This window comes from Prunus avium, chromosome 1 (genome assembly GCF_965620075.1).
Source record: "Prunus avium chromosome 1, drPruAviu1.hap1.1, whole genome shotgun sequence".
Classification (NCBI taxonomy): Eukaryota; Viridiplantae; Streptophyta; class Magnoliopsida; order Rosales; family Rosaceae; genus Prunus; species Prunus avium.
In genome coordinates this window covers 62,086,240-62,111,060 of record NC_142284.1, presented here as the reverse complement: position 1 = coordinate 62,111,060, position 24,821 = coordinate 62,086,240, and the positions used below count along the sequence as shown (strand labels likewise).

At 35.4% G+C, this 24,821-nt stretch overlaps 3 protein-coding genes across 5 annotated transcripts; 2 read left to right on the top strand and 1 right to left on the bottom strand.

Moving 5' to 3' along the window:
- The first annotated feature begins 993 nt into the window (after positions 1-993).
- On the top strand, positions 994-8,380 carry LOC110765757 (nucleic acid binding/RNA binding protein). Its single transcript, XM_021968983.2, has 8 exons — positions 994-1,223; positions 2,773-2,841; positions 3,500-3,619; positions 4,153-4,235; positions 4,349-4,424; positions 6,113-6,298; positions 6,926-7,054; positions 7,949-8,380. Exons 1-8 carry the CDS (start codon positions 1,143-1,145, stop codon positions 8,117-8,119), a joined length of 915 nt encoding a protein of 304 aa, XP_021824675.1. The 5' UTR covers positions 994-1,142; the 3' UTR covers positions 8,120-8,380.
- An 866-nt stretch (positions 8,381-9,246) lies between these two features.
- LOC110765775 (Pentatricopeptide repeat (PPR) superfamily protein) lies at positions 9,247-15,305 on the top strand. Of its 3 annotated transcripts, none has more exons than XM_021969005.2 (4): positions 9,247-12,413; positions 12,551-12,626; positions 14,318-14,383; positions 14,682-15,305. In XM_021969005.2, exon 1 carries the CDS (start codon positions 9,474-9,476, stop codon positions 12,156-12,158), a length of 2,685 nt encoding a protein of 894 aa, XP_021824697.1. In that variant the 5' UTR covers positions 9,247-9,473; the 3' UTR covers positions 12,159-12,413; positions 12,551-12,626; positions 14,318-14,383; positions 14,682-15,305. The 3 variants fall into 3 exon arrangements, with proteins under 3 accessions (XP_021824697.1, XP_088103329.1, XP_021824698.1); XM_088247203.1 differs by having other exon boundaries at positions 14,672-15,305; XM_021969006.2 differs by having other exon boundaries at positions 12,539-12,626.
- A 1,878-nt stretch (positions 15,306-17,183) lies between these two features.
- Positions 17,184-22,784, bottom strand: LOC110765632 (protein NRT1/ PTR FAMILY 4.3-like). Its single transcript, XM_021968799.2, has 5 exons — positions 22,377-22,784; positions 21,856-22,073; positions 21,077-21,526; positions 18,504-18,646; positions 17,184-18,260 (listed from the first exon to the last, which is right to left on the bottom strand). The coding sequence occupies exons 1-5, from the start codon at positions 22,528-22,530 to the stop codon at positions 17,372-17,374; spliced, it is 1,854 nt and encodes a 617-aa protein (XP_021824491.2). The 5' UTR covers positions 22,531-22,784; the 3' UTR covers positions 17,184-17,371.
- Between the last annotated feature and the right edge of the window lie 2,037 nt (positions 22,785-24,821).

Here is a 24,821-nt window from a genome sequence, read left to right as displayed (position 1 = left end):
CAAAATCCTTATCTAGTTATTATCCAATGAGAGTATTACACATATAAAATAAAATAAAAATACAAGTAAACAGTCGAATTTAGTTTAGACTAATTTACAAAAGCTCAAAATCGAACCAAACCAAACCATTCAAATTTTAAATTGTTTTAACTTTTTTTTTATAGTCAAAATAAACCAAAGCAACCATTACAATTCGGATCATCTGATTTAGTCAATTCGACCGATTACTAGTCTATATAGCACCAAAATATTACTCAAAATAGTAGAAGGCGGGCTGTCATTTGGATAAGGATGAAACTCTAATCATTTCATGAGTTAATAAAACACTAATCTTTGACTAAAAAAAATTAAAAACACTAATCAGTCATTTGAGCCAATTTCATAATGTAATATCATAGTTCGAATGATTTATTTTAAAAGTTATCATTCCTGCAAAAGAATTAGGAAGATTCACTATTATACCCAATATAAAAGCCCAAATTATAAATAAAAAATCCTATATGAAATGAATTTTAGAAACACACCCAAAACCCATTTACAACATAACAAAAAGGCTTTTAACTTCTTTTAAATTACAAAACTGTCATTAATTTCTTAAAACAAACCCAACCCTAAAACATCACAAAAAACCCCAAAACACTCGATAGGCCATCAAAGTAATTTAATAATCAAAATTAAATTCAATATGGCCAGTTGTCATTTTTTGAGTTTATTTATAAAAATTAAATGGTGTAGAATTTATCTATATTATTAGTGTTAAGAATGGGTATATGACTAAATATCTCAAAAAGTACTAATTCAAAAGTTTGATTATCGTCATGACTATTGTAATTGGTTATTGGGTCTATTTATTTATAATTTGAGATTAAAAAGACGAAAAAAAAAAAGCTAATAACAAAATGTATGGGCCAAATTTTAGACCCAGCCCAGGAGGAAACAATTCGGACCCAAGGAGAGTCCACTGGTTGAGTTTCTACTTGCGTTTTTCTAATCTTATGATTCGAAGTGTTTAGGTTCCTTCTGTTCTCTCCTCTCCAAATTCAATCTTTGTTTCCTTCTTCCTGCTTTTGCAAAAATCGCTCGGAATCAATAAACTATCTCTGAGAATTATAGAAGATAAACAAACCAAAAAATAAAAAAATATGGAAGGAGAGGGAGGAGAAGAGCTAAGCATAGAAGAACTGGCCTCCAATCTTTCAACCTACAAAGATCAGCTTCACCAGGTCCCCACTCTACTTTCTTCTTCTTCTTCTTCGTTAATTTATTTGTTCTTGTTCTTATTATCATTAATTTTCAACGTTACAGTCGATATGTTATGATTAGGGTTTAGTTGAATTCTAACTAGGGTTTTTGCACTCACTGTGTACCTGAAAGAAACCCTTTTCTGAAAATAAAAAAAGGGAGAGATTTTAAAATTTAGTTTTTATGCGTGCGGTTGATGATTTCAGCAACATAGTCAATGGGCCGTGGTGATCTTCTACCTCGGAAATTGAGATTCCTGTAATTGATAGAACCCTAAATGTAGAAAAAGGAAGGAAAACGCAGAAAAGGAAACAAAGTAAAGTAAAGGAAAAAGACTCAATTCATTTCATTCCTGCCGATCAAAGAAGCCTAACCTATTCAAACAGTTGTAAAGAGCAAACTTAGTAGACCCAAGTGGAGGTCCACGAGGTTCTTAGCCCATTAATATATATGTTCATAATCTCAGCAGTAATGTACATATACGTATGTGTATGGGGGTTATTTAGCTCTTAGGTGGCCATATCCCTTTTGAAACCTAGTAGACTTTGCTTATTTCCTATTTAAGTTACTAAATTATACTGGAAAATATGTTCTGCTTGTTTGATGATTTTAAGTTGTGGGAAAAACATTTATTACTCATGGGGCGAGGTTCTGCCTTTGCTGCTAAACCTCCTGTAAGAAGGTTTATGTCCTTTCTTGGGAAGGTGAGTCAATGATTATGGCAAGTCAGCTTTTAAGTATTGAATAGACATGAGATTAGCTTATACACTAAACTCATGTATTCAAGTCCTATCCTTGAGAAAGCAAGATTATGAATTTTGTCTGCATAGGGAGAGTTAGGAGTGGTAAGAATTACTTTGCAAGAATCTTGATTTGAAAACTACCAAATTGGATAGTCTATTTTAAATTGAAATACTGAAATTTAAAATAAAAAGCTTTGAAGAACGACTATCTTATAATGTAAAAATTTGCTGATACATAAGATGATTTTGTAATATATAAGCAAAAGTATATGAAGCCTTATGGGCCAATGGACTTATTGTTCATCTGGACAAAAATTGTAGGCCACAAACTCAATACCTCCTCTTTACTCCATATATAGACATATGTATTATTATGTACTTTGATTCTTTTACTGTTGTGTTTTACATCACGGGCAAGCTTGGAGTTTATAAACAGTAGTCTGGGCTTTTAGTTATTTTCCTCCACCCAGAGGTCAGATTCTTACTAGGATGATTAAATGGAAAGTTGAGGTATTTGATGATGTCCATGCCACCTCTGTGCAGAATTCTTGTTTGGAGATTTTCCTAAGTGAGTGACTCTCTGGAGAAAATGTTCTTATACTGGAAACTTGGATCCGGTTTTATTATATATTAATACTACAATAATTAGATCATTTCAGCTAGTTTGGTTGCTTTGTGTTGTTCTTGCATGTCCCTTATATACTGTAGGTTGCATGGTAAATCGTTCTATGTAATCTCTTGTAATTTTATTTTTTTTGGTAATGACTTTTCCCATCCTTTGGATCAGGTAAAGGAGCTTTTAGCTGATGATCCTGTAAACTCTGAGTATGCTGACATGGAAAGAGAGCTCAATGAGGTATTTTTTGCTTATATTTTATATTCTGTTTGTAGATATTGCATGTACATTTTATCAAATAATTTGGTCCATTCCTACATTTGTGGCACTCTAATTTATTGGAGTTTGTAGTGTATAGGTCCTATTTTAGTGTTTCTTTGTGGAAACAGAGTCAACATCTTCTCTGGCCCTTAGGGATGACAACCAAGTACAGTTACTATTATATGGATGTCTAGGCTTTCAATGCAATTATCATTCTTCTTTTATTTCTTCCTCCTTTCTTTTGAAGGAATCAACATGTTGCTCAAACTAGCAACACCAATTAACTGCTATGGCACCTGTGGAGGTTTGTTTTCATAACAGGGTTGAATAAGGTGAGGATGGTTTTTATGTTAAATAAAGTTCATACACTCCAGAAATTGGAACTCTGGAGAATTAGAGGAAAAAAAAAAGATCCTTAGAGCTTCATCAAGAGGCATGTTACTTCTATCTTGGTTCCTTTGCAGGTCTGCTATTTGTGGTGATGGTCAGCTTTCACTTTCTCTGTCAACTGATTTCAGATTTTCACACTGACATTCTATGTTTGCATTCTGACAATAATTTGCTGTTTTCGACGATGACAAATATTTGTACATATGGTGTTCAAATTTAGGCTTGGGCTAAATCTATGTTACTGCAGGTAATTGCTCTGACAGAAGAACTACTTGCAACTGCAAAGCAAAATCAAAGTTCTGGAATAGATTTTGGGACAAGTGATTGTGCATCTCCTAGTTTGCCCCAGACTCAGAGGAATGAAAATGTAAATTGGCATCCTCACATAATTTTATTTTTTATTTTTGTTACTTTTGTTACTTTTGTTAGGTTTATGGGGAAAATATGCTTTATGTTTTGTTAAAGCTACGCCCACAATTTTTTTTCTGTGTATGTGGTAGTATGTGAAATGTGCTTTTGTTGTGGCTAGGGCATGATTTACATGAGAAGAGTTTTGTTTCTCATATGGTTCTGGTCAAGGATTCTGTATAAAAACTTCTGCAGTTTACTTGGCTTGAGTTTCAACTTCAGAAGAATTCAAAATCATAATTGCTTCAGAATTTGAATTTTGTTCCAACATTTATTGAGCATTAGTGACTACTTTAAATATGGTAATGCATGGCATTAACCTCATATTACTGTTAGTGCATCTTCCTAGTGTTTACTGCGTTTTTTGGTCTTTTCCTTTTGAATTTTTCCGTTGACCTAAAAAAGCTGATATTACTGTTTCCTCCTGGTACAAAAGTTAGTGAATCTCTCTCTTGTCCTGTTGTGGTCACGTTGCATTCTTTTCTCATGTAGGATTCAGGGAGCATTTCTGACTATCATGACAAGTTTCCTCCTGGTACAAAAGTTCAAGCTGTTTGGAGTGAAGATGGGGAGTGGTACGTGATAATAAACAGAGATATGAATTTCAATAAATTTATGTTTACAAGTTTCTACATTTTCTTTACCTTTTCTTTTCTTTTTGTCTGTGCTTGATTAGTTGAATGTTCAGGTATGATGCTACAATCGAGTCTCTCACTCCAAATGGTTATTTTGTTACTTATGAGGGCTGGGGGAATAGAGAAGAGGTATGATTTCTCAGATAGCTTGAATCATTATGCTTTTAATTCAATAAGTCATCCTTCTATCTCCTGGTCATGTTCATATCACAGTATTTGTATAAATCTTGCTTCCAAATTTTGATATACATATATCAGTCGGAAATTCTTGTTCCAAAAGTTATCCACGAGTACTTAGTTTGGAATGAGAACTAGTTGTGTGTTGTGTGTTGTGTGTGAGAGAGAAGGGGGAGGGCTAAACTCGGAGGAAACCGAAACCCAGGATAATGACCAAAAGTGTATTGTGTCCCACAAATGGGCAAGTGCCTATTTTGCATTTTTAATTTTTTAATTTTATCGTATACTATGTATGAACCATATTGTACATGTATATGTTTTCATCCAATACAGATGCACAACCCATCATTTAACTCTGCCACCATGGAGGTATCAGGCTTAAGATTTTGTATTTGTTTGTAGTGGATTATTACAAAATATATGAGGTTGTGCATCACTCTAACCTTCATTGATGTGGGCAGTGGACCACCTTTTGGCCACTGATTTCTTGCCAATTTCTTGACCATGCATTAAGAATTTCTTCATGGAGAATTTTCAAGTGAGGATGTTTGCTTTTAAAATAGAATGTTAGCACCTCCCTAGGCCTACCTCACAATTCAGTTTGATTATCACAACTGTCTACATTTTATGTCATCTTTAGGGGTCATTCTTGCAACCAAAGAAAAAAGGCCAGATCAGAAACTGTTTGGTCGTATAAGCTGTACAGACAAACACAGTTTTCAGATGAAAATGAATGGTAATGTTGCTGATCAAATTGCTAAATGATTGTTATTTGGCTGATTTTTTTGTAATGATCAAGGAGAAGCTTAAAAATGGACAGTTATCATTGAATGTAGGCTGGAGATAGGATGTTCCGATTTTTCTTCAATGCAAACATCCTCACTTGAAGCTTCACGTGTCTTCCCATTGAAAGGAAATAAATGTCGTCTTGGTTGAAGACTTTTGCAATTTGAAGTGCAAACTTTAAAAGTTTAGAAAATGAAGTATTTGAAAATAAGAATAGATGCATGACACAGAGGGAAAAACATTGTAATCTGGGTTGAACCATTTCAAATGCTACAAACTTAGAGGGAATGTTAGATACCCATGACTGGATGCAACTAGCATTTGTGTGCTACTTTGGTTTTTGGGTATATAGAACAACTTTTTGTAGTTTCCTACTGTTGAATTGTTAGGTGGTTGTCTTTAAATTCTGGTTAGGATATGCGTTACATGGAATTTTTATTTATTGAAAATATATTAGTCCTATGCCTTAAGTGGATATTGTATTTCCATATATGGAGTGAATTTCTCTCTGATTGATATAAATTAAATGTCAAGTAAGAAATGAGTGATTTCTAATGATTAAATTATTGTATTTCCATATTGAACGCCATCCACCTATTATTGAATATTTGTAATGACGACTTTGAAGTGACAACGTAGTCTTTTTCCTATTCTAGACTTAAAATATTATGTGCAAGTTAACTTAATATTTGAGGTTGTGGATCCCTTTTTATCTGTTCATTATTGCTTGTTATTCCTTTTTTATATTGCATATTTTCAACATTTTATTTTATTTTATTTTTACATGTGTTTTGGTTCATCTATTCTTCTGTTTAAATGTAATTGTGGTATGCCACTGGTAATTTTTATCCCAGGTGGATCCAGCCAATGTAAGGCCAATTCAAGAAGGGGCTGTCAATGCATTGCTGGAAGCTGAAAGGGTTGCTGAGGCCACAAAACAAGCAATCAAAAGGAAGATTGCACAAGCTGCATCTATTGACTTCCAATCACGAAGCTTACCAGCAAAACTTCGCATAGAACCTGATGATCCTGAGGATGTGGTATTTTATCTATCTGTATCTATTTTGTCATTCTCTGTCCTGTCCCAAAATTGTGGGTGTGGTAGAAGATTCACAAGACAAAAATGTTTGTCTTAAAAATAGTCTTCAATGACTCATTGTTGTCAGTGTTATGGATCCTAATCAAGTATTGTAGTTTGTCATGTGGTTCAAAGTAGGTAAAAACACAATACCAGCAATGGCTTAAATATAAAACTGATTTTTGTAGCAATGGTAATAGTTAAATGATAAGTGTAATTGAATGCTGTTAATTCTGAAAGAGTGAATGAAGTTTGTAATAAGAATTATTTGCATGACCTAAATTCAATGCTTTCTGAAATAAACTGACAGTTTTTATAAGTATATTTTTTAGTAAATATAGAACTTAATTAATAAAGTATATTTATTTTGTTATTGACTCAAGATTACATAAAATTGGTTTACTTTAGAGATTTGGTAGTTGTTTGGTAGAATAAGCGATCCAACTTGTTGGAAATTGCTTGGTAGCAATCGTAATTGATTTGTAGTCTTCTATTTTTTACAATGCGCTAGTTATGGTTCAATGTTGTTACAATGTTCTCTAAGAACTAGTTTTTTGGGGACTGATTCTTGCCTACTTCAAATCTACAGAAAGCTACCAAACGAAAAAAGATACATTCTTTTAAGTCGAAGATGAGGATGGAGCAACTAGAAGTTACGCAAAATAAACGTCAAAATGCTTGGCAACAGTTCCAAACAACCAAAGGCAAGACTAAGAAGGTATGTTTGCTTGACATTTTTGAATTTCTGTGTGCTTGCACTATTGCTTTGATTGGTCTTTTTCAAGGGACAACAATATTGGCCGGTTTAATTTGTTTACACACATTACTAGTTCGGCAGCATTTTCTTCTTTTGGAGTGGTTGTCTTAGTCTAAAACAGTGTTTTCAAAGGTGATGGTGAGGCGGCCGTGAAGCTCCATAAGTTTACCTCATCACAGAGGCATTAGAGATTAGACAACTCACTGCTGTCTCTTGGTTTTAAACTTCTCTCCCATTAATGAAACTCTGCGTTATACTTGGTCAGGTTTCAAAGAAAAAGAAAAGTTAGCGTTTTCTTTAATTTCTTAGCTGCACACTTCCCAGCCTAGTTCTATTTTGGTATCTCTCCAAAATAGCTGTACAAGCCCTAGAATTAGAAAGTTGATATGATGATAGTACATAACAAGAAGTTGCAGAAGAGGAAAAAGGATTAAATAAAGAACTGTTTGAAGGTTGATTATTATGCTTAATCACAGTTAAACTTTGTGTTTTTTTAAGGAGTTGCAATCTGGGGTCATGATTTGTTATTGTACTAGGAACTTCATACTTTGCTTGTGACCATTTAATCTTTGGTGCTTGTCTTAGTTTATGTTTAAAATAAACAGAGCAATTCAAGTGTGGGTTTTTGGAACAAGGCCCATTTGATTTTGAACATTCTACCGTCAGCAATTGTAACTACAAAGAAACAGAAAAAATAAATGTACCTATTAAAAAGGGACTTTTACATCACGGTGGACAATTTTCAACCTAGCTTCTTCTAAGAATTGATTTGGTATTTAAGCGGCTTTGTCTGTTCTTACTGCTCATTCGCATATCATCCCAGCTAGAGCTGTAACTTGTTACATTAATTTTCAGATCGGTTTCTTTTCTGGACGCAAGCGTGAGAGCATCTTCAAGTCTCCTGACGATCCTTTTGGGAAAGTTGGGGTGACTGGGAGTGGGAAGGGCTTGACAGACTTTCAGAAGAGGGAAAAGCACTTGCATCTCAAAGGCGGAACCGCTGAGAATGATGATGAAGCTCCTTAGCTCCATGTTGTCTCCGTAGAAGGGGAAAAAGAAAAAGGAAATATCTTCTTTTGCTCTCTGTACACCTGGTCAAAAGGTTCAGTTTGAACTCGTTAACTGAAAATCCATAGTAGGAAATGGGTATTTGAAACTGTATTTATTGTTCTTACCCCCGTTGTTAGTATTTTGCTATAATAGCCCCCTTCCCGGAACCTTTCGAGTTGTATTGTGTTAAGCTTTTTTGCGTCTTGAAATGAAGCAATGGTTGGTTTCAGATGAGAAGAGGCGAACAGAGCAGAGCAGGATCTCGTTAAGAGAACACTTGATATAGAAAAGAGCAGTTAGCACTTTTTGAGCATTACGAAACTTGTTTGCTTCATTTGATTTGGCAGACTGAAACATAGAATAGAACCTGTTTTATCATCATAGCACCACCTCAGCAATGTTACAACATATACTTTAAACCCCATTGGCCGACCCTTAATTTCAAAAGTTTTTATTCACCTAAACAAATATTGGCCAAAGAAAAACCGTACTCCGGATACATAATATTTAAATAAAGACGGTTTAATTTCTCTATGATCAAATATGACGGAATCCGGGAACTCAAAAATGACCCATCTTACTCTTTTGATTGGTGTTTTGTGTTTCATTGTATGACGTGTGCCAAAAAAGAAATTTAATTTAACCAAATTTTTTTAAATACATGTTATAGTGTAAACTACAAGGGAAAAGATTTCTCACAGATACAGTGTTATTAGAGTTTGAACTTGAGATCACTAGTCTTCAAGTTTAGGCCATTTTCTACTGGATTAGATCTAATTAATTTAACTACTGAGTACTTGTTTGGGAGTGTTTTTGAAAGGGCCAAAAACGCTTTCTGATAACTAAAAACGCTTCTTGCAACATTTGGCAGAAAAGTTTAGAAGCGCTTTTGGATAATTTTTTATGAAAATTCAAGATTTTTATAATAAAAACATTTTTGTTAAAAGCGCTTATGAACAAAAGTAATTCTTAGAGAAGCAATTCCAAACAAGCCCTAAAATTAAGATATGAAAAATATATTCATAGCCCTTCTCCGCATCGCATCGCGATTAAGCATTTTTCCCTAGGTATATATATACAGTAACTTTAAAATTTTGGATATATTATTGCAAAATCATATAGTGACAGCCCAGGCCAACTCTCAGCCCAACATTCCTTGTAGGCAATTGAACTTCATTCAATTGATTCAATCAAAGGTTTTCTTTTGATTGAATACCCAGATATGAAATGTAATGAATGGTATGTTAAAGAGGACTAAGCTGGATCGACAAAGCTTTAATCTTGGTTCAGCCATTGGTTGCACTACTCTGTGGCGGCAAAAGCTCACCAAATGCTCAGGTACTTCCCACGCAGGTCCCTCCATGTGTCCCGAACCCTCAACTGGAAGCTCCGGGATGAGTACAAGCTGACCCGGCCCGAATTACAAGACCGGATTTCCAATCTCCTCGTCCTCCAACGGTACGATGCTCTTGACAAGCTGAAGCTGTCCTTTCAGTTCTCCGACCAACTCCTCAACACTATCCTCCGGAAACTGAAGCTAAACCCGGTAGCCTGCTTAAGCCTTTTCAAATTGGCTTCAAAGCAGCAAAAATTTAGGCCCAACCTCAAGTCTTACTGTATAATTGTTCATATATTGTCCAGAGCTCGAATGTACGATCAAACCAGAGCGTATTTGAACGAATTGGTCGGCCTCTGCAACAATAATTATTTCTCCTCTGTGGTCTGGGATGAGCTTGTTAGGGTTTATAGGGAATTTACGTTTTCACCCACTGTTTTCGATATGATTCTCAAGGTGTTTGCAGAGAAGGGCATGACCAAGTATGCACTGCATGTGTTTGACAATATGGGTAAGTGCGGTCGATCTCCGAGTTTAAGGTCTTGTAATTCTTTGTTGAGTAATTTGGTCAGAAACGGCCAAAGTCACACTGCATTGCTTGTTTATGAGCAGATAATTAGGTTCGGGATTGTTCCTGATGTCTATACTTGTTCAATAATGGTAACCGCGTATTGTAAGGAGGAGAGGCTGAGTAGAGCGCTGGAATTCGTCAAAGAAATGGAAAGTTCGGGTTGTGAATTAAATGTAGTGACTTACAATAGTTTGATTGATGGGTATGTTAGTTTGGGAGATGTTAAAGGCGCCCAATTGGTGTTGGGGTTGATGTCTGAAAGGGGAATTATGAGAAATGTGGTGAGTTATACACTATTGATTAAGGGTTACTGCAAGCAGTGTAAGATGGAGGAAGCGGAGAAGGTGCTTCGGGGTATGAAGGTGGAGGAGGAGTCTGGGGTTGTGGATGAGCGTGCTTATGGTGTGTTGTTAGATGGGTATTGTAAAGCTAGCAGGATGGATGATGCTATTAGGATTCAGGATGAGATGTTGAGCACAGGCTTAAACATGAATATTTTCATTTGCAACTCCTTGATCAATGGGTACTGTAAGGTTGGTCAAGTTCGTGAAGCGGAGGGAGTGTTGTTGCGGATGAGATATTGGAACTTAAAGCCTGATTCTTACAGTTATAATACCCTGATGGATGGGTACTGTCGGAAAGGTCAGACAAGTGAGGCATTGAAGCTTTTCCATGATATGCTTCAGGAAGGAATCAATCACACTGTTGTAACTTACAATACGCTTCTCAAGGGTTTATGTCAAGCGGGTGCTTTTGATGATGCTTTGCATCTTTGGCATCTGATGTTGAAAAGAGGGTTGGCTCCTAACGAGGTTAGCTTTTGTTCCATGCTTGATGGGTTTTTCAAGACGGACGATCTCGACGGGGCTATAACTGTATTTAAAGATATTTTAGCAAAAGGTTTTACCAAAAGCAGGGTTGCTTTCAATACAATGATTAATGGGTTATGCAAGATGGGTAAATTGGTGGAAGCGGAGGAGATTTTCGATAAGATGAAGGAGCTAGGATGTTTGCCCGACAAGATGACTTATAGAACCCTGAGTAATGGGTATTGTAAAGTTGGGAATGTTGAAGAAGCTTTCAAAGTTAAAAGTTTGATGGAAAGGCAAGCGATAGGTCCTTCCATTGAAATGTACAATTCTCTCATCAATGGTGCCTTTATGTCCAGGAAATTAAGTAAAGTGATGGATCTTCTTGCTGAGATGCAGACAAGGGGACTATCCCCTAATATTGTTACATATGGATCCCTTATAACTGGTTGGTGCAATGAAGGGATGCTGGATAAAGCTTTTAGTTCATACTGTGAGATGATTGACAAAGGGTTTATCACCAATTTAATTATTTGCAGCAAAGTTGTCAGTACTCTGTATAGGCTTGGCAGGATTGATGAAGCAAATATTCTATTGAAGAAGCTAGTGGATTTTAATCTTTTTTCAGATTGTCTATCTTCTTTGAAGCTTTGCAAAGTTGGCAGTAGACATCAAGAAATTCAGAAATTTTCAGATTCTCTTGATGAAAGTGTTAAAAGTTTCTCTCTGCCCAACCATGTTGTATACAATATTGCTATCTTGGGACTCTGCAGATCAGGGAAAGTTGCCGATGCAAGGAAATTTTTATCGAAGTTGTTGGTTAGTGGCTTTTCTCCTGACAATTTTACATATTGCACCCTAATTCATGCCACTGCTGCTGCTGGTAATGTGAACGAGGCTTTCAACCTACGAGATGAAATGCTGAAAAGGGATCTTGTTCCTAACATTACCACATATAATGCTCTTATAAATGGTTTGTCCAAATCAGGAAATTTGGATCGAGCACAGAGGCTTTTCCGTAAACTTTACCGAAAGGGGTTAGCTCCTAATGCTGGTACCTATAATATATTGATTGATGGATACTGCAAAATTGGCAATACTGTTGAAGCCTTTAAATTTAAAGACAAGATGGTTCAAGAAGGGATTTCCCTCTCTATTATCACTTACTCTACATTGATCAATGGTCTTTATAAGCAAGGAAATATGGAAGAATCTGTGAAGCTTTTGAGTCAAATGATCAAGGTGGGAGTGCAACATAACCTTGTTAATCACATACTCCAGTTTGATTCCAGACATTAAATGTGGGTTGAGGAAAGATATTCAAACTTAAAAATTAGATGCATATTAGATGATCCTCATCTCTTGCTATTTCTCATCAAAGGATGCATTTGTTAGAGTCTTCAAATATTCAAGGAATTCCCTGGAACACATCAGATGTCTGAAGCTGTAAGTTGATGCATTCTCAGTGACCAAATTTGTTGGGAGTGAAGGAATGGCCTTTATTTAGCCCATGGCCTTGTCCTTTGTCATTCAGTTTTGGAGTTCCGTCCACCGGTAAGGAGGCTTATTTGCATTTTCTTATGAATTTGCTTGCACTATTAAGAAATGCCTTGACCTTATAGTCACAAGTTTCTACATTTTCTTTACCTTTTCTTTTCTTTTTGTCTGTGCTTGATTAGTTGAATGTTCAGGTATGGTGCTACAATCGAGTCTCTCACTCCAAATGGGTATTTTGTTACTTATGATGGCTGGGGGAATAGAGAAGAGGTATGATTCTCAGATACCTTGAATCATTATGCTTTTAATTCAATAAGTCATCATTCTCTCTCCTTGTCATGTTCATATCGAGGTATTTGTATGAATCTTGCTTTTGAATTTTGATATACATATATCAGTCACAAATTCGTGTTCCAAAAGTTATTCATGATTACTGGTTTGGAATGAGAACTACTGTTGTGTGTTAGAGAGAGAGAGAGAGACCCAAGTCCACGGTGATGACCAAAAGCGTAGTGTATTGAGTCGCACAAACGGGCAAGTGCCTATTTTTCTATTTTTTATTATATACTATGTATGAACCATATTGTACATGGATATTTTATCATCCATTACCCCTCATTGAACTCTGCCACCATCACAGTATCAGGATTAAGATTTTGTATTTGTTTGTAGTGGATTATAAAAGTATTTGAGCTTGTGCATCACTCTGACCTTCGTTGATGTGGGCAGTGGACCACCTTTTGGCCACTGCTTTCTGGCCAATTTCTTGACCATGCATCTTTTGCCTTCCCTGCTAAGTTGAATCGTACAATGATTTTCTCCTTGTGAATTCTCAAGTGAGGATGTTCGCTTTTAAAATAGAACGTAAGCATCCTCCCTAGGCCTGCCTCACAATGCAGTTTGATGATTGCAACTTTCTACATTTTATGTCAATTTTAGGGGTCATTCTTGCCAAAAAAGAAAACACACACACACACACAAAGCCAGATCAGAAACTGTTTGGTCATATTAACTGTACAGACAAAAACTGTTTTTCAGATGAAAATGAAATGGTTGCTGATCAAATGGCTAAATAATTTTTATTTGGCTGATTTTTATTGATGATGCGGAGAAGCTTAAAAATGGACGGTTCTGATCATTGAATGTAGGCTGGAGATAGGTTGTTCAGATTTTCTGAAATGCAAACATCCTCACTTGAAGCTTCAAGTTTCTTCCGATTGAAAGAAAATAAGCATCATTTTGGTTGAAGACTTTTGCAATTTGAAGTGGAAACTTTAAAAGTTTAGGAAATGAAGTATTTGAAAATAATAATAGATGCACTGACACAGAAAGGCCAAAACATTGGTGGCTGGGTTCCACCATTTCAAATGCCACAAACTTAGAGGGAATGTTAGATACCCATGAATGGATGAAACTAGCAGTTGTGGGCAACTTTGGCTTTCGGGTAATGGAACAACTATTTGTAGTTTTCCTATGGTTAATTTGTTATTGTCTTTAAATTCTGGTTTTAGGATATTTGTTACATAGATGTTTTATTTATTGAAAATATATAAATCCTTGGCCTTAATTACATATTGTATTCCATATATGGAATGAATTTTTCTATGATTGATATAAATTAAATTTCAAGTAACAAATTAGTGATTTGTTACTTGCTTCTTGAACGTTATCTCACCTATTATTTAATATTTGTAATGATCACTTTGAAATGACAACGTAGTCTTTTTCCTATTCTAGACTTAAAAGTTAGGGCTTACTATGTAGATTATATCATTAAGCTGATGTTCGGTGTTTTGACGTATGTTCTATTTTCCAAATTTTTGGTGAAATTAAATAGGATTTGATTGGGCTAATATAGATTAACACGTTGTGGTGGCATGCTAATACTGTTAGAAAATGGTTCCTTAAGATGCTTGTTTCAATGTTTATGACTTTACCAACCTTTCTCTTCCACCTTGCAGGGTCCAAACCCCCTCTCGTGTAAGAAGAAAAAGACTTTGAAAAGCCCAGATCTTCATTCAGCACAGGTGAGCTTGCAAATATTGTTACTACTGGCTAGTCATAATAGAGGAGGCAATAATTCGAAGTCTCACTATTCCGTAAAAAAATTGCATGCCTTTAATTATTAGTACATGTGGCCCATTATGAAACTGATTGATCTCTCACATTAGTTTACGAAGCTCTAATCTACAATGTGGACTCACCTGGAAATTCAATTTAAATTTGAGCATGGATAGAATCATTTTCTGATCTTTTGTAGAAGAGGAGACATGATCACTTTTTCTTTGCTTCGTGTGTCATTTGAGATTCTGAAGTTTCATGCAGGAATGGATGGAGATACTACTTTGAGGAGTCGTAAGAAGCAGAATAAGTCACGGAAAGGCGAAAGGCTAAAAGTTTTGAAATTTGGCCAATTAGGGTTGAATGAGCACGCTGTACTTCGGTCATCATTCTTGTCCAATTTTAATTGAAATAGCCCAATCAAATCCCAGCAAAGTACTTATACATCTTGAGCAACTCAGGCCAATGCAACCACCGAAGAATGCAGCCTCTATGACACAGGTGTAAGCAGGGCAAGCGAGTAACTAGTTGATCATCACGATCACAGTAAAAGAAGTCCCCCAAGTTGAGTAAGTAACTTCTTTAACCAAAGGAGTTCACAAATTCCTTTGGTCGTACCTCTGAACTCAACTTCAGCAATGGATAGGGCTACCCCCTTCTGTTTCTTGCTCCTCCATGTAGCCAAATTACCTCCAATGAATGTGAAGTAACTGGATGTGGATCTCCTATCTGTTACACTTCCTGCCCAATTTGCATTTGTATAGCCATCAATATTTGAATGACCATGTTTTGAGAACATAAGTCTCTTCCCTGGTGCTGACTTCAAATATTTAAGTATTCAAATAACTGTATTCATATGGTCTTCACTAGTCATAAATTGACTGACAATGCTCACCGCATAAGAAATGTCGGGTCGAGTATGTGACAAATAGATCAATCTTCCCACTAAACTTTGATATTTTTCTTTGTTAGTTGGAACTTGATTCGGGTATTCTCCAAAATGATGATTTTGATCAATCGGAGTGTACATAGGTTTGTAATCTAGCATTCATATTTCTGTCAATAAGTCCAAGACATATTTCATTTGAGAGAGAAATATACCCTGCTTTGATCGAGCCACCTCAATAACCAATAAATACTTGAGTCCACCTAGGTTCTTCATCTCAAACTCATTGGCCAAATAGTCTTGCAGTTGAGATATGTCATGTCTTCATTCCCAGTAATAATTTATCATCAACATATATTATTAAAGTGGTTACCTTCCCCTCCTGGTGTTTCAAGAACATAGTATGATCTGAGTTACTCTGTTTGAAATCATTGTTCTTCATTTGCATGGTGAACCGTCCAAACCATGCACGTGGGGATTGTTTCAATCCATACAAGTTAAGCAAGGATTGTGATACTTCCCCATTTCATATGGATTGAAATTAACTTAATCTAACATAATACAAATCGGAGTACTTGAGTGAGAGTTAAGAGAGCCGCAAGAGGAGAAGAAGATCTTCTAGAACCATGTACAGATCAAAGTTAGTATCAGGGTTACAAAAGCATGAAAGTTCTTACAACAATGTCGTTGATGAACAAAGACACTTGCGCTACAGCTCACATTGCTGGTTAGGGGTTTCCAAAGAATATTGGTAAGTATCCAGAGACAATTTTTGGGTGTAAAAAGAGTTACTAAAAAATAATAATGAGAAGAATATAAAGAAAAAGATTTGTGTGGCTGCTGCGCCTGCACCCCATTATCCTCGCTTATAACGTCTGGTCTTTAAAGAGAACACAGCGAAAGTGGAGTGATGAGTGATGATGGATATATAATGTAGTTAGTGGTGTAAGCTATTATATATACATATATATGAGATATATGAGATATGCAGATATCCATGAGCGAATGAGTTTTCTTCATTCCATGAAATTATGAATAAGTCGACGTCCTTGTTTCTTTTCTGGTTGGGATTGGCGACATGCTAATGTTTTGGCCAACATATGAATATGTAGCATTTCCTAATGGTCTCTTAAATTACAATTTACAAGGATATAGCAAGGGGCCCCCCCTATATTACATTTACATACATATAAATAGCGCACCAACATCAAAACATGTTTGGGACATGTCTCTTTGTAGAAAGGTATCATGGTTTGACTAACAACATCAAAATGGGAACAAACTTCTCTGTTAGTTTACTTTTTAATTGATTACATCTCTCTCTCTCTTACTTTTTTCTTTTTGACTTTTTTCTTTTTAGGGTTATCCATCATGATGTCCCATATGCTGCATGCATCACATCATGGTAGCTAGATTTTCTCTAAAGGACCCTCTTAATTTCGTGTAACATATCATCACTAGCCCCCCACTTGCGTATTCCCTTTATGACATTCAAAGAATCAAAGGATAAGGCACGATGATCCTCCTTTTGTTATCAAATTCCTTCCTTGCAAACAAAATGTATATGAATTGAATCTTGTTAAAGACAAATTCCCATACATGTTTGGGACCAACTTATCAAATTAAGGACTTGCAAGCTAGTCCTCTAAAGTTCTTCCTTTTTTATTTTTCCCCTGACCATCTTATAATTTAGTTTCTTTTTAAAGAGAAGTTCTATGTGCTTTCCAATACATCTTCAAATTTTGTTTCTTTTTTAAGAAAGTTGTATATATGTTCTTTTCCTTGAATAAGAAAAATAAACTAAAGTACATATTTATTTGAGGGATTCTTCAATTGAAACGCTACATATAACTCCAGTTTCCAAAACTATAAGAGTGCACTCATGCATGACATGTTTCTGTATACGCATATATTAGAAAAAGGCCAGCACATATGAGAGCCTCATTCGAGCCCTATTTTTTATTGCCTTCATTCATAGTTACATACATATATTATTAAATTACAAGATGACCTACCCCCTAGATAAAATGAAGTGTAACGTTACATATATAGATTACAAATTATAACTTTATGGTATATTATTATCATCCAATCTATAATGGTTATAATCCTCCATGGGAGTCTCATTCCCGGGCGCACTTGATGCTGATGAAGATGGTTTATGAGAGTACCAATTAGACCAAAACAGATAATTGAGGAAGTTGAGGAAGCTAAGGCCTGCCAACAACCAATAGAAAAGGTCTAATCTGTCCTTGTTGAGATTATTGTCACCAAGCCAACCACCACCACCTGAAGAACCTGATGAGGAGGTGATCTTGTTCACCAGAGACACCAGGAGGGAGCTTAGATAAAATCCGAATGAATATGAGCAATAAGTCACTGCAGTTAAAAATGCTTGCATCCCTTTCAAGGATTGCTTGTAAAAGAACTCAATAAGGCCTACAGCTGTGAACATTTCTGATAATCCAAAGATCAAGAACTGTGGGGTGATCCAAAAAATGGACAAGATTTTGTTTGAATTCACTGCTGCATCTCTTCTCTTCTCCTCCATGATGGCAGCTGCAATCATTGAAAAGGTTGCCAAAAAGAGCCCAAATCCTATCCTCTTTAATGGGGAGATTCCTGAATCGTGACCGGTGAATTTTCGAGCGAAAGGGACAAAGAAAGTGTCGTAGAGGGGGACAACGACAATGAGCATGATGTAAGGGATGGATTGGAGTGAGGCCGGTGGGATATGGAAGGATTTGGTGAGTTTGGTGTCCATCATACTTCCTTGTTGGACTGAGAAAGTTTGAAGCTGAGCCAAAATGGTATTGAAAACTATGGTGGAAGCAAAAATTGGGATAACTGAAAGCAGTATTTTCACTTGCTTCACTTGAGTGACGGTGCACAATCTCCATGGGCTTTCATTTGTATTAGTGCCATCTTGCATTTTAATGCAGGCCTTGTCCAAGAACCTGGTTAATTTGGAATATTAATCATCATGATATCACCTACTAAAATTTTAAAGTAGTAATAAAAAACTGGGAAAGGAATCGGTGGAAATTCGAATTCTCTTATTATATATATTTGATTGGTTTTCAACATATAAAGAGATGTTAATACAAAATTCAGAAGACATGCACGATGCATGGGAAACAAGATCCAGTTATAGAAAGAAAGATAAACATGTTATTGTTTCCGTTTATATATATATTTACCTGAACTTTTCAGCGTGAAGAAAACTGCCAGCGTCAGAAGAGAAAGTGGTAGTGTCATTTGGCACATTGTTTTGGCTTCCATGAAGCAACTGTGGATTGGATGGACAAAGCTGCTTTCTCTTTAGAATTGCAGCCACAAAAACCTGAAAAGGAAAATCACAAAAGAGATTTGTTACATGCGTGTACACAGGGCCGGCCCTTGGCCAGGGCAACTAGGGCCATCGCCCGGGGCCCACAATTGATTGGGGCACACAATTTTTTTTTAATCCATATATATATATATATATATGCATATGCAAAAAAAGGAAAATAAAAACTACAAGTAAAAGGGCATATGTGATATTAGTTGAGAGTTTTACTTGGTATTATAAAACAATAATAAAAAAGAATGATGCCAACAACGTCCTTATTTTTTCCCAAGAAGCAAACCTCTCCCTCTCCGTCTTGTTTTCCCAAGAAGCAAACCTCTCCCTCTCCGTCTGCAGCTTTACTTTGAAATCAATTTCTAATTCTAATTCTCTCTGGAACTAAGTGTGGATGGAACAAAGCCATATTTTGAGTTGAAAGCTGATTATTCTCTCCGAAATTGGGAGCACCAACACCAAAGCACAGCATACAAGACCCAAAATTCAGGTTTTATTGTTCTTTCTTTGTCTTCATTTAATTTGTTTTACTTTTATTGTTCTTGATTGCTTGTGTGTTTATGCTAAATTTTTAAAAATGTTTCCTAAAAAGCAACTTTCTGGAAATCTCAAAAGACAAAAAAAGAAAAAGGAAGAAGAAATTGCTCAAAACCTAAGAGGATCTTTAAATAAATATTTCCTTAAAAACAGTGAGGTACCAAATTTAGCTGAAGAACATAATGAAAATGAGAACGAAAAAGAAAAAGAAATTGAAATTAATTTGAACCGTGAAGTACCAAATTTAGCTGAAGAACATAATGAAAATGAGAACACAAATGAAAATGAAATTGAAACTAGTTTGAACATTTATGATCCAAGAGCTTGGGATAATCTTGATGTAAAAATGAGGGATTTACTTTTAGAAAATGGTCCTATAAGAGAAAATAATCACAAATTCCCTATTGATGAACAATGCAGACATTTTTCCTCACATTTTTATCTTCGAACATTACCAAATGGGGAGACTCATGATAGAAAATGGTTAGTGTACTCAAAGGAGTTGGATAAAGTGTTTTGTTTCTGTTGTAAGCTATTTAAAACAATGCATGCTAGAAGTCAGTTAGCAAGTGAAGGATCTAGAGACTGGAAACATCTTGGTGATAAGCTTAAACAACATGAAAAAAGTATTGAACACATTACTAACTTGAGGTCTTGTGTTGAATTGCAAATAAGATTGAAAACAAGTCAAACAATTGATAAAGAACTACAGGAGCTAATCAAGAAAGACACATTGCACTGGAAAAATGTTATGGTCAGAATCATTGCTGTTGTGAAATGTCTTGCTACACATAATTTGGCATTCCGTGGAACAAATGAAAAAGTTTTTGAAGATGGCAATGGTAACTTTTTAGGCCTACTTGAAATGATCTCAGAGTTTGATCCAGTAATGCAACATCATTTTCGTCTCATTCAAGATAAGAAAATTCATTATCATTATCTTAGCCATAAAATTCAAAATGAGTTGATAGATATTTTAGCATCAAATGTTAAACAAACAATCATTAAAAAAGTCAAAGAGGCAAAGTATTTTTCAGTGATTCTTGATTGTACTCCTGATGCAAGTCACAAAGAACAAATGACTTTAATATTAAGGTGTGTAGATGTTTTTCTAAATTAAAATTATTAAAATCTTATTTGCGGACCACTATGGCTCAAGATAGGCTAAATGGACTAGCTATATTATGCATTGAAAGAGATATGTTGGAAAACATTAAATATAATAGTATAATTGATGATTTTGCTTCTAAAACTGCAACAAGAAGACATTTTAAATGATCTTTTGTGATTAGGATTTCATTGCTATTTTTATTTTGTAGGTGCATATGAAGGTGAAGCATAGGGACATGCAAGTTAATTTGTTGTTGATTGTAATGTTTTCAAACAAGGTTTTAATGAGACCCAAAGTGTTTTATATCATCGGTTGTAAACTCTTATAATTTTAATAAAATTTATTATTTAATAAAAAATTGTAATTATATTTATTTATTTGTTGATAAAGGGCACATTCTTAAACTTTGGCCCTAGGCCTTAAATCACCCAGGGCCGGCCCTGCGTGTACACAATCTCATATTCGACAAACCCACATGTATGATGTAACTGGTCTTTTTAAACAACATAAGCAAACAAAATTGCATACCTATAGATGCATATCAAACAGTATAACCGATTATATATAGCGATAGCAATTGGTTGGTACTGAATATCAATCTACAGTCTACTTCTATACTGAAGATATGGAGTATGAGGTTGTATCCATTGATACGTGGAACCAAACAATATTCTTTACCCTATATGATATAGAACTTTTTTATAAAAAAAATTACTAAGAATTAATTAATTATTAATTGAAGAGGTTAATATTTGTATATAATTGAGAAAATGAATTATTACTTGAGCAATGGGGGTGAAAATGCTTCCTTGAGGGGGCTTGTTCCTGTAATATAAGGTACCAGAAACCAAGCTTATCAATCCCATTGCCATGGCAGCTGCTGAGACTCCAAAGCCAACATCCATGCCAGAATGAGTTTGGACCCAAACAAGAAGGGTGAGGGCAATGAGTTCACCCATAGAAAATGCAAAATAGGCAGCATTGAAGTAGGTGGAGAGTTTCTTGGATTGCTTGGGGCTTTCTGGGTTGAACTGGTCAGCCCCATGAGCAATCATGTTGGGCTTCACACATCCACTCCCTAATGCCACCAAGTAAAGTGCTACAAAGAAGATTAATGACTTGAAGCCTTTTGCTTCTATACACTCTTCTCCATTATCAGCAGCAGCTATGTTATTGCATGGGGGTGGCTTCAGCTGGGGAACATGAGCTTGGACTGAGAGTAATATGAAACCCTGTTCACAACACATATCATAGAAACAATTAATTAATTGCACATACATTTATCATATTAGTTTTTAAAAATTTATCATAAAATTTATATTCAGTCAAGTCATCAATCAAACCCAATAAATTAATTAATCTTTCCACACTTGGGTTATTATTATCATCAAATTTGAACACATGTCATTTAATAACTGAAGGGTGTTTGTTCATATGCTCATATATATGCACAAAAACAATTTTTTTGCTTGGATAAAGACAGAATTAAAAGTGGTGGGAGAAGAAGAAGAAAAAAAAGGTGAAATGATGATGAGGGAAGGGTGGCTGGCTGAGCTCTCACCGAAAGTTCGACAAAGCCAAAGATAAGCATGGTCCAGAAACTCCCAAGATAAGAATCAGAGAGGTAGCCACCAACAAGGGCCAAGAGAAAGACAGTTCCAATAAAGTTTGTCACTATGTTGGCGGATTTTGATAGAGAAAAGTGCATCTCATTTATCACGTATGTTATGAGGTTGTTCCCAACTGCTGCAATTCCCATTATCTCAAATGATTGAAGTCCTGAAAACAAAAATAATAATATAATACACAAACAAATATAGTACCAACTTATTACTAAACCGGGAAAATAAATAAATAAACTAGCTCCATAGGTTTGCTTAATTTAAAGGAATACAAAATTAATCCCTTTTAAAGGGTATCAACGTAACCAAGAAACCCAGTTGAGTTGTGTATGTATGGGTATGTATGAGAGAACATGCTTACTTATATCTCACAAAATATATATTTATATGTAGAAATTGAACAAACAAAAGTACTAAAAGAGAAAACAGCACAGACAAAGTAAGAAGAAGAAGAGGATACCAAGAACAAATGCAGCAGCTCTCATCCCACCATGCTTGGTAGGATTGGAAGGTCTGCCTCTCCAATCAAGAGTGATGTCTTCTTTGCCCATTTCAGACGTGTTCATGGCCTCACCTTTGTGGTTCTGCAGCTGCCTCCTTTGTTCCATTTCCATATAATTAAGCTATAGCCTGCTTCTCTAGCTGATTCCGTCGTCCTTGTATAGTCTCCGTTGGCTCTGTCTTTCTCCAAAACAAGCGACGACGGAGGGAGGGACTTGTGAAGGGAGGGAGGAAGAGAGGGACTTGTGAAGGGAGGCCTAGGTTGTTCCTTTGCGTTGCTCAACCTACTTCTGAATATGAGGCAAGTAGTTGCTCTAAATTTATAAGCCAAGCTCCTTGGAAATATTAATCCACACGCACTATAACCACGTGGATAACACTTCCACCAGGAAATCCATTAATGTGTTCTCTTTGCAGTCCAAACTTCCAACTTATTCAAGCAATAAAATGATCTTTTAAACCATCTATATCAACACCAAATGTCAGAGTCCTAATATTTTTATTTTTATTTTTATTTTTATTTTTGGCTTATGACTTTTTTTTTCTCACAATGCTTCTACAAGGTCAAAAAAGGTTTTCAAATCGCCAAAAACACTTTCAACTATTTATGGGTAATGTGCTTCTTTTAGAAGCACTTACAAGTTTTTTTTTTTAAATTTAAAAAAAATTACTTCCAACTATATTTTGTCAAGAAGCACTTTTTTTAAAATACAAAACAATAGTCTAAATTACAAAGGGAGAGAGAGGTTTATAATAATACACTATCAAGGTGTCATGGGGTTCGAACTTGAGGTCACTGGTCTGCAAGTTAATGCCCTTTTCCACTGGACTAGAAACACTTTTATGTGCTTTTCCAAGGTGCACTTGAACTTTCAATTAAAATATATATAGAAAATTTTGTGCTTCTAACAAGTGCTTTCATTAAAAACACTTTCAATAAAAACTCCAACAAAAACTAGTCTTAAAACTTAGAATCCATCCAAAAATTGAGAAGTTAAAACTTAGGGTGCATTGGATGAAGGGATTCCAAATATAAGAATTGGGATGACATTATAAAGTTAAAATTGTAAGATTAGACTATTACAATCCATGTATGTCAAGATTTGAAATAACTAAATGTGGTACATTTAGAATATGGAAATGAATATATGCAATAAGTCATTTGAAATCCATTTGTTTTCTTTATTTTCTCTCTCATTCAAATCTTGGCATACAAAGATTATAGTGTCATCCAAATCCCTAAATTTGGAATCACTCTATCCAAATGGACCCTTACATTTACTTCCTAATGAATACCACACCTTTACTTGGCAATAAAAGAATGACTATATGAACAGTAGTTGTTCACACATGGGGTTTGCCGGCAGGGAAGTCTGTGCTCAAATTCATGGCTACCTATATAGTATATGCTTCAATTTTTTATTTTTTTATTTTTGGTGTAAGGATGGTTTGATGTTCAAGTACAAGGAAAGATGTCTAGAGAAATTGAAAAGCGGGAGACAAAGTGGAGACACAACATATGAATCCTAAGTGGATCCCAACACACACATATTACAAGTGGTATTCTGTTTTCCTGCGACACATTCAAACCCATATCCATATTGAAAAGGTGTTTCTTCTGTGTTTTTAACTTGACCATTAAGAGAAAGTGAAAAAAGCCTATTTTTACTCCTCCAATTCAACCCCTCAATCAACAATTTGATCATTAACTTTTGGAGGAATTGCGCTGCTTCAATTTTTGATGTTATATATTTCTTCTTTGGAAAAGGAAAAAGTTGCGGCATGACTTTTGGGAAAAGTTGAAGCTCATTGCTCCTCCAACACAATTTGGAGTTGATAATGAAAGAGTGTTTTGTGGGACTCCAAATGAACCTGCCCTATATATATATATATATATATATATATATATATAGTTTTCACAAGTCACAATGTTTTTCGTGTGCACTAGTACAAGTAAAAAGGGAACCCTTCCAGCGGGGGCTACATACTCGTTTTCTCCCCCACTATATCTCATCTTTATCTTTACCACTTTTCTTATTCTGACGTTTGTAGACTACTTTTGAACAAATTTTACCTTTAATTTGGGAGATGAGCATTATTCTTGCTCTTGCGCTTTTCCAGTCCACACAATGGAAGATATAAGAAACTGCTTTATGAAATCGGAATTATGATGGATATATATTATATATTGATCAAGGAACATGCACGAAGGTTTGGGAAATAGCTAGTGCTACTCATGCCAAAAACACACTATTTATAAACAGCAACATGCCAAAAACACACTATTTATAAACAGCAACATACAAATGAATGAATTGCTGAACAATGTAAAGTCTCACATCGAAAACTTAACAAAATAAGTGATTCCACTACTAATAGCACCGAGACCTTAGTATATACAATT

Coding starts and splice junctions, on each gene's coding strand:
- LOC110765757 (XM_021968983.2), top strand. CDS start 1,143: ATGGAAGGAGAGGGAGGAGAAGAGCTAAGCATAGAAGAACTGGCCTCC. Junction 4,425..6,112: donor GCTGGGGGAATAGAGAAGAG/GTATGATTTCTC, acceptor TTTTTATCCCAG/GTGGATCCAGCCAATGTAAG. Junction 6,299..6,925: donor CTGATGATCCTGAGGATGTG/GTATTTTATCTA, acceptor TCAAATCTACAG/AAAGCTACCAAACGAAAAAA.
- LOC110765775 (XM_021969005.2), top strand. CDS start 9,474: ATGCTCAGGTACTTCCCACGCAGGTCCCTCCATGTGTCCCGAACCCTC.
- LOC110765632 (XM_021968799.2), bottom strand. CDS start 22,530: ATGGAAATGGAACAAAGGAGGCAGCTGCAGAACCACAAAGGTGAGGCC. Junction 22,074..22,376: donor AGCTGCTGCATTTGTTCTTG/GTATCCTCTTCT, acceptor TTTTGTTTTCAG/GACTTCAATCATTTGAGATA. Junction 18,647..21,076: donor TTTTCACCCCCATTGCTCAA/GTAATAATTCAT, acceptor TTTCCTTTTCAG/GTTTTTGTGGCTGCAATTCT.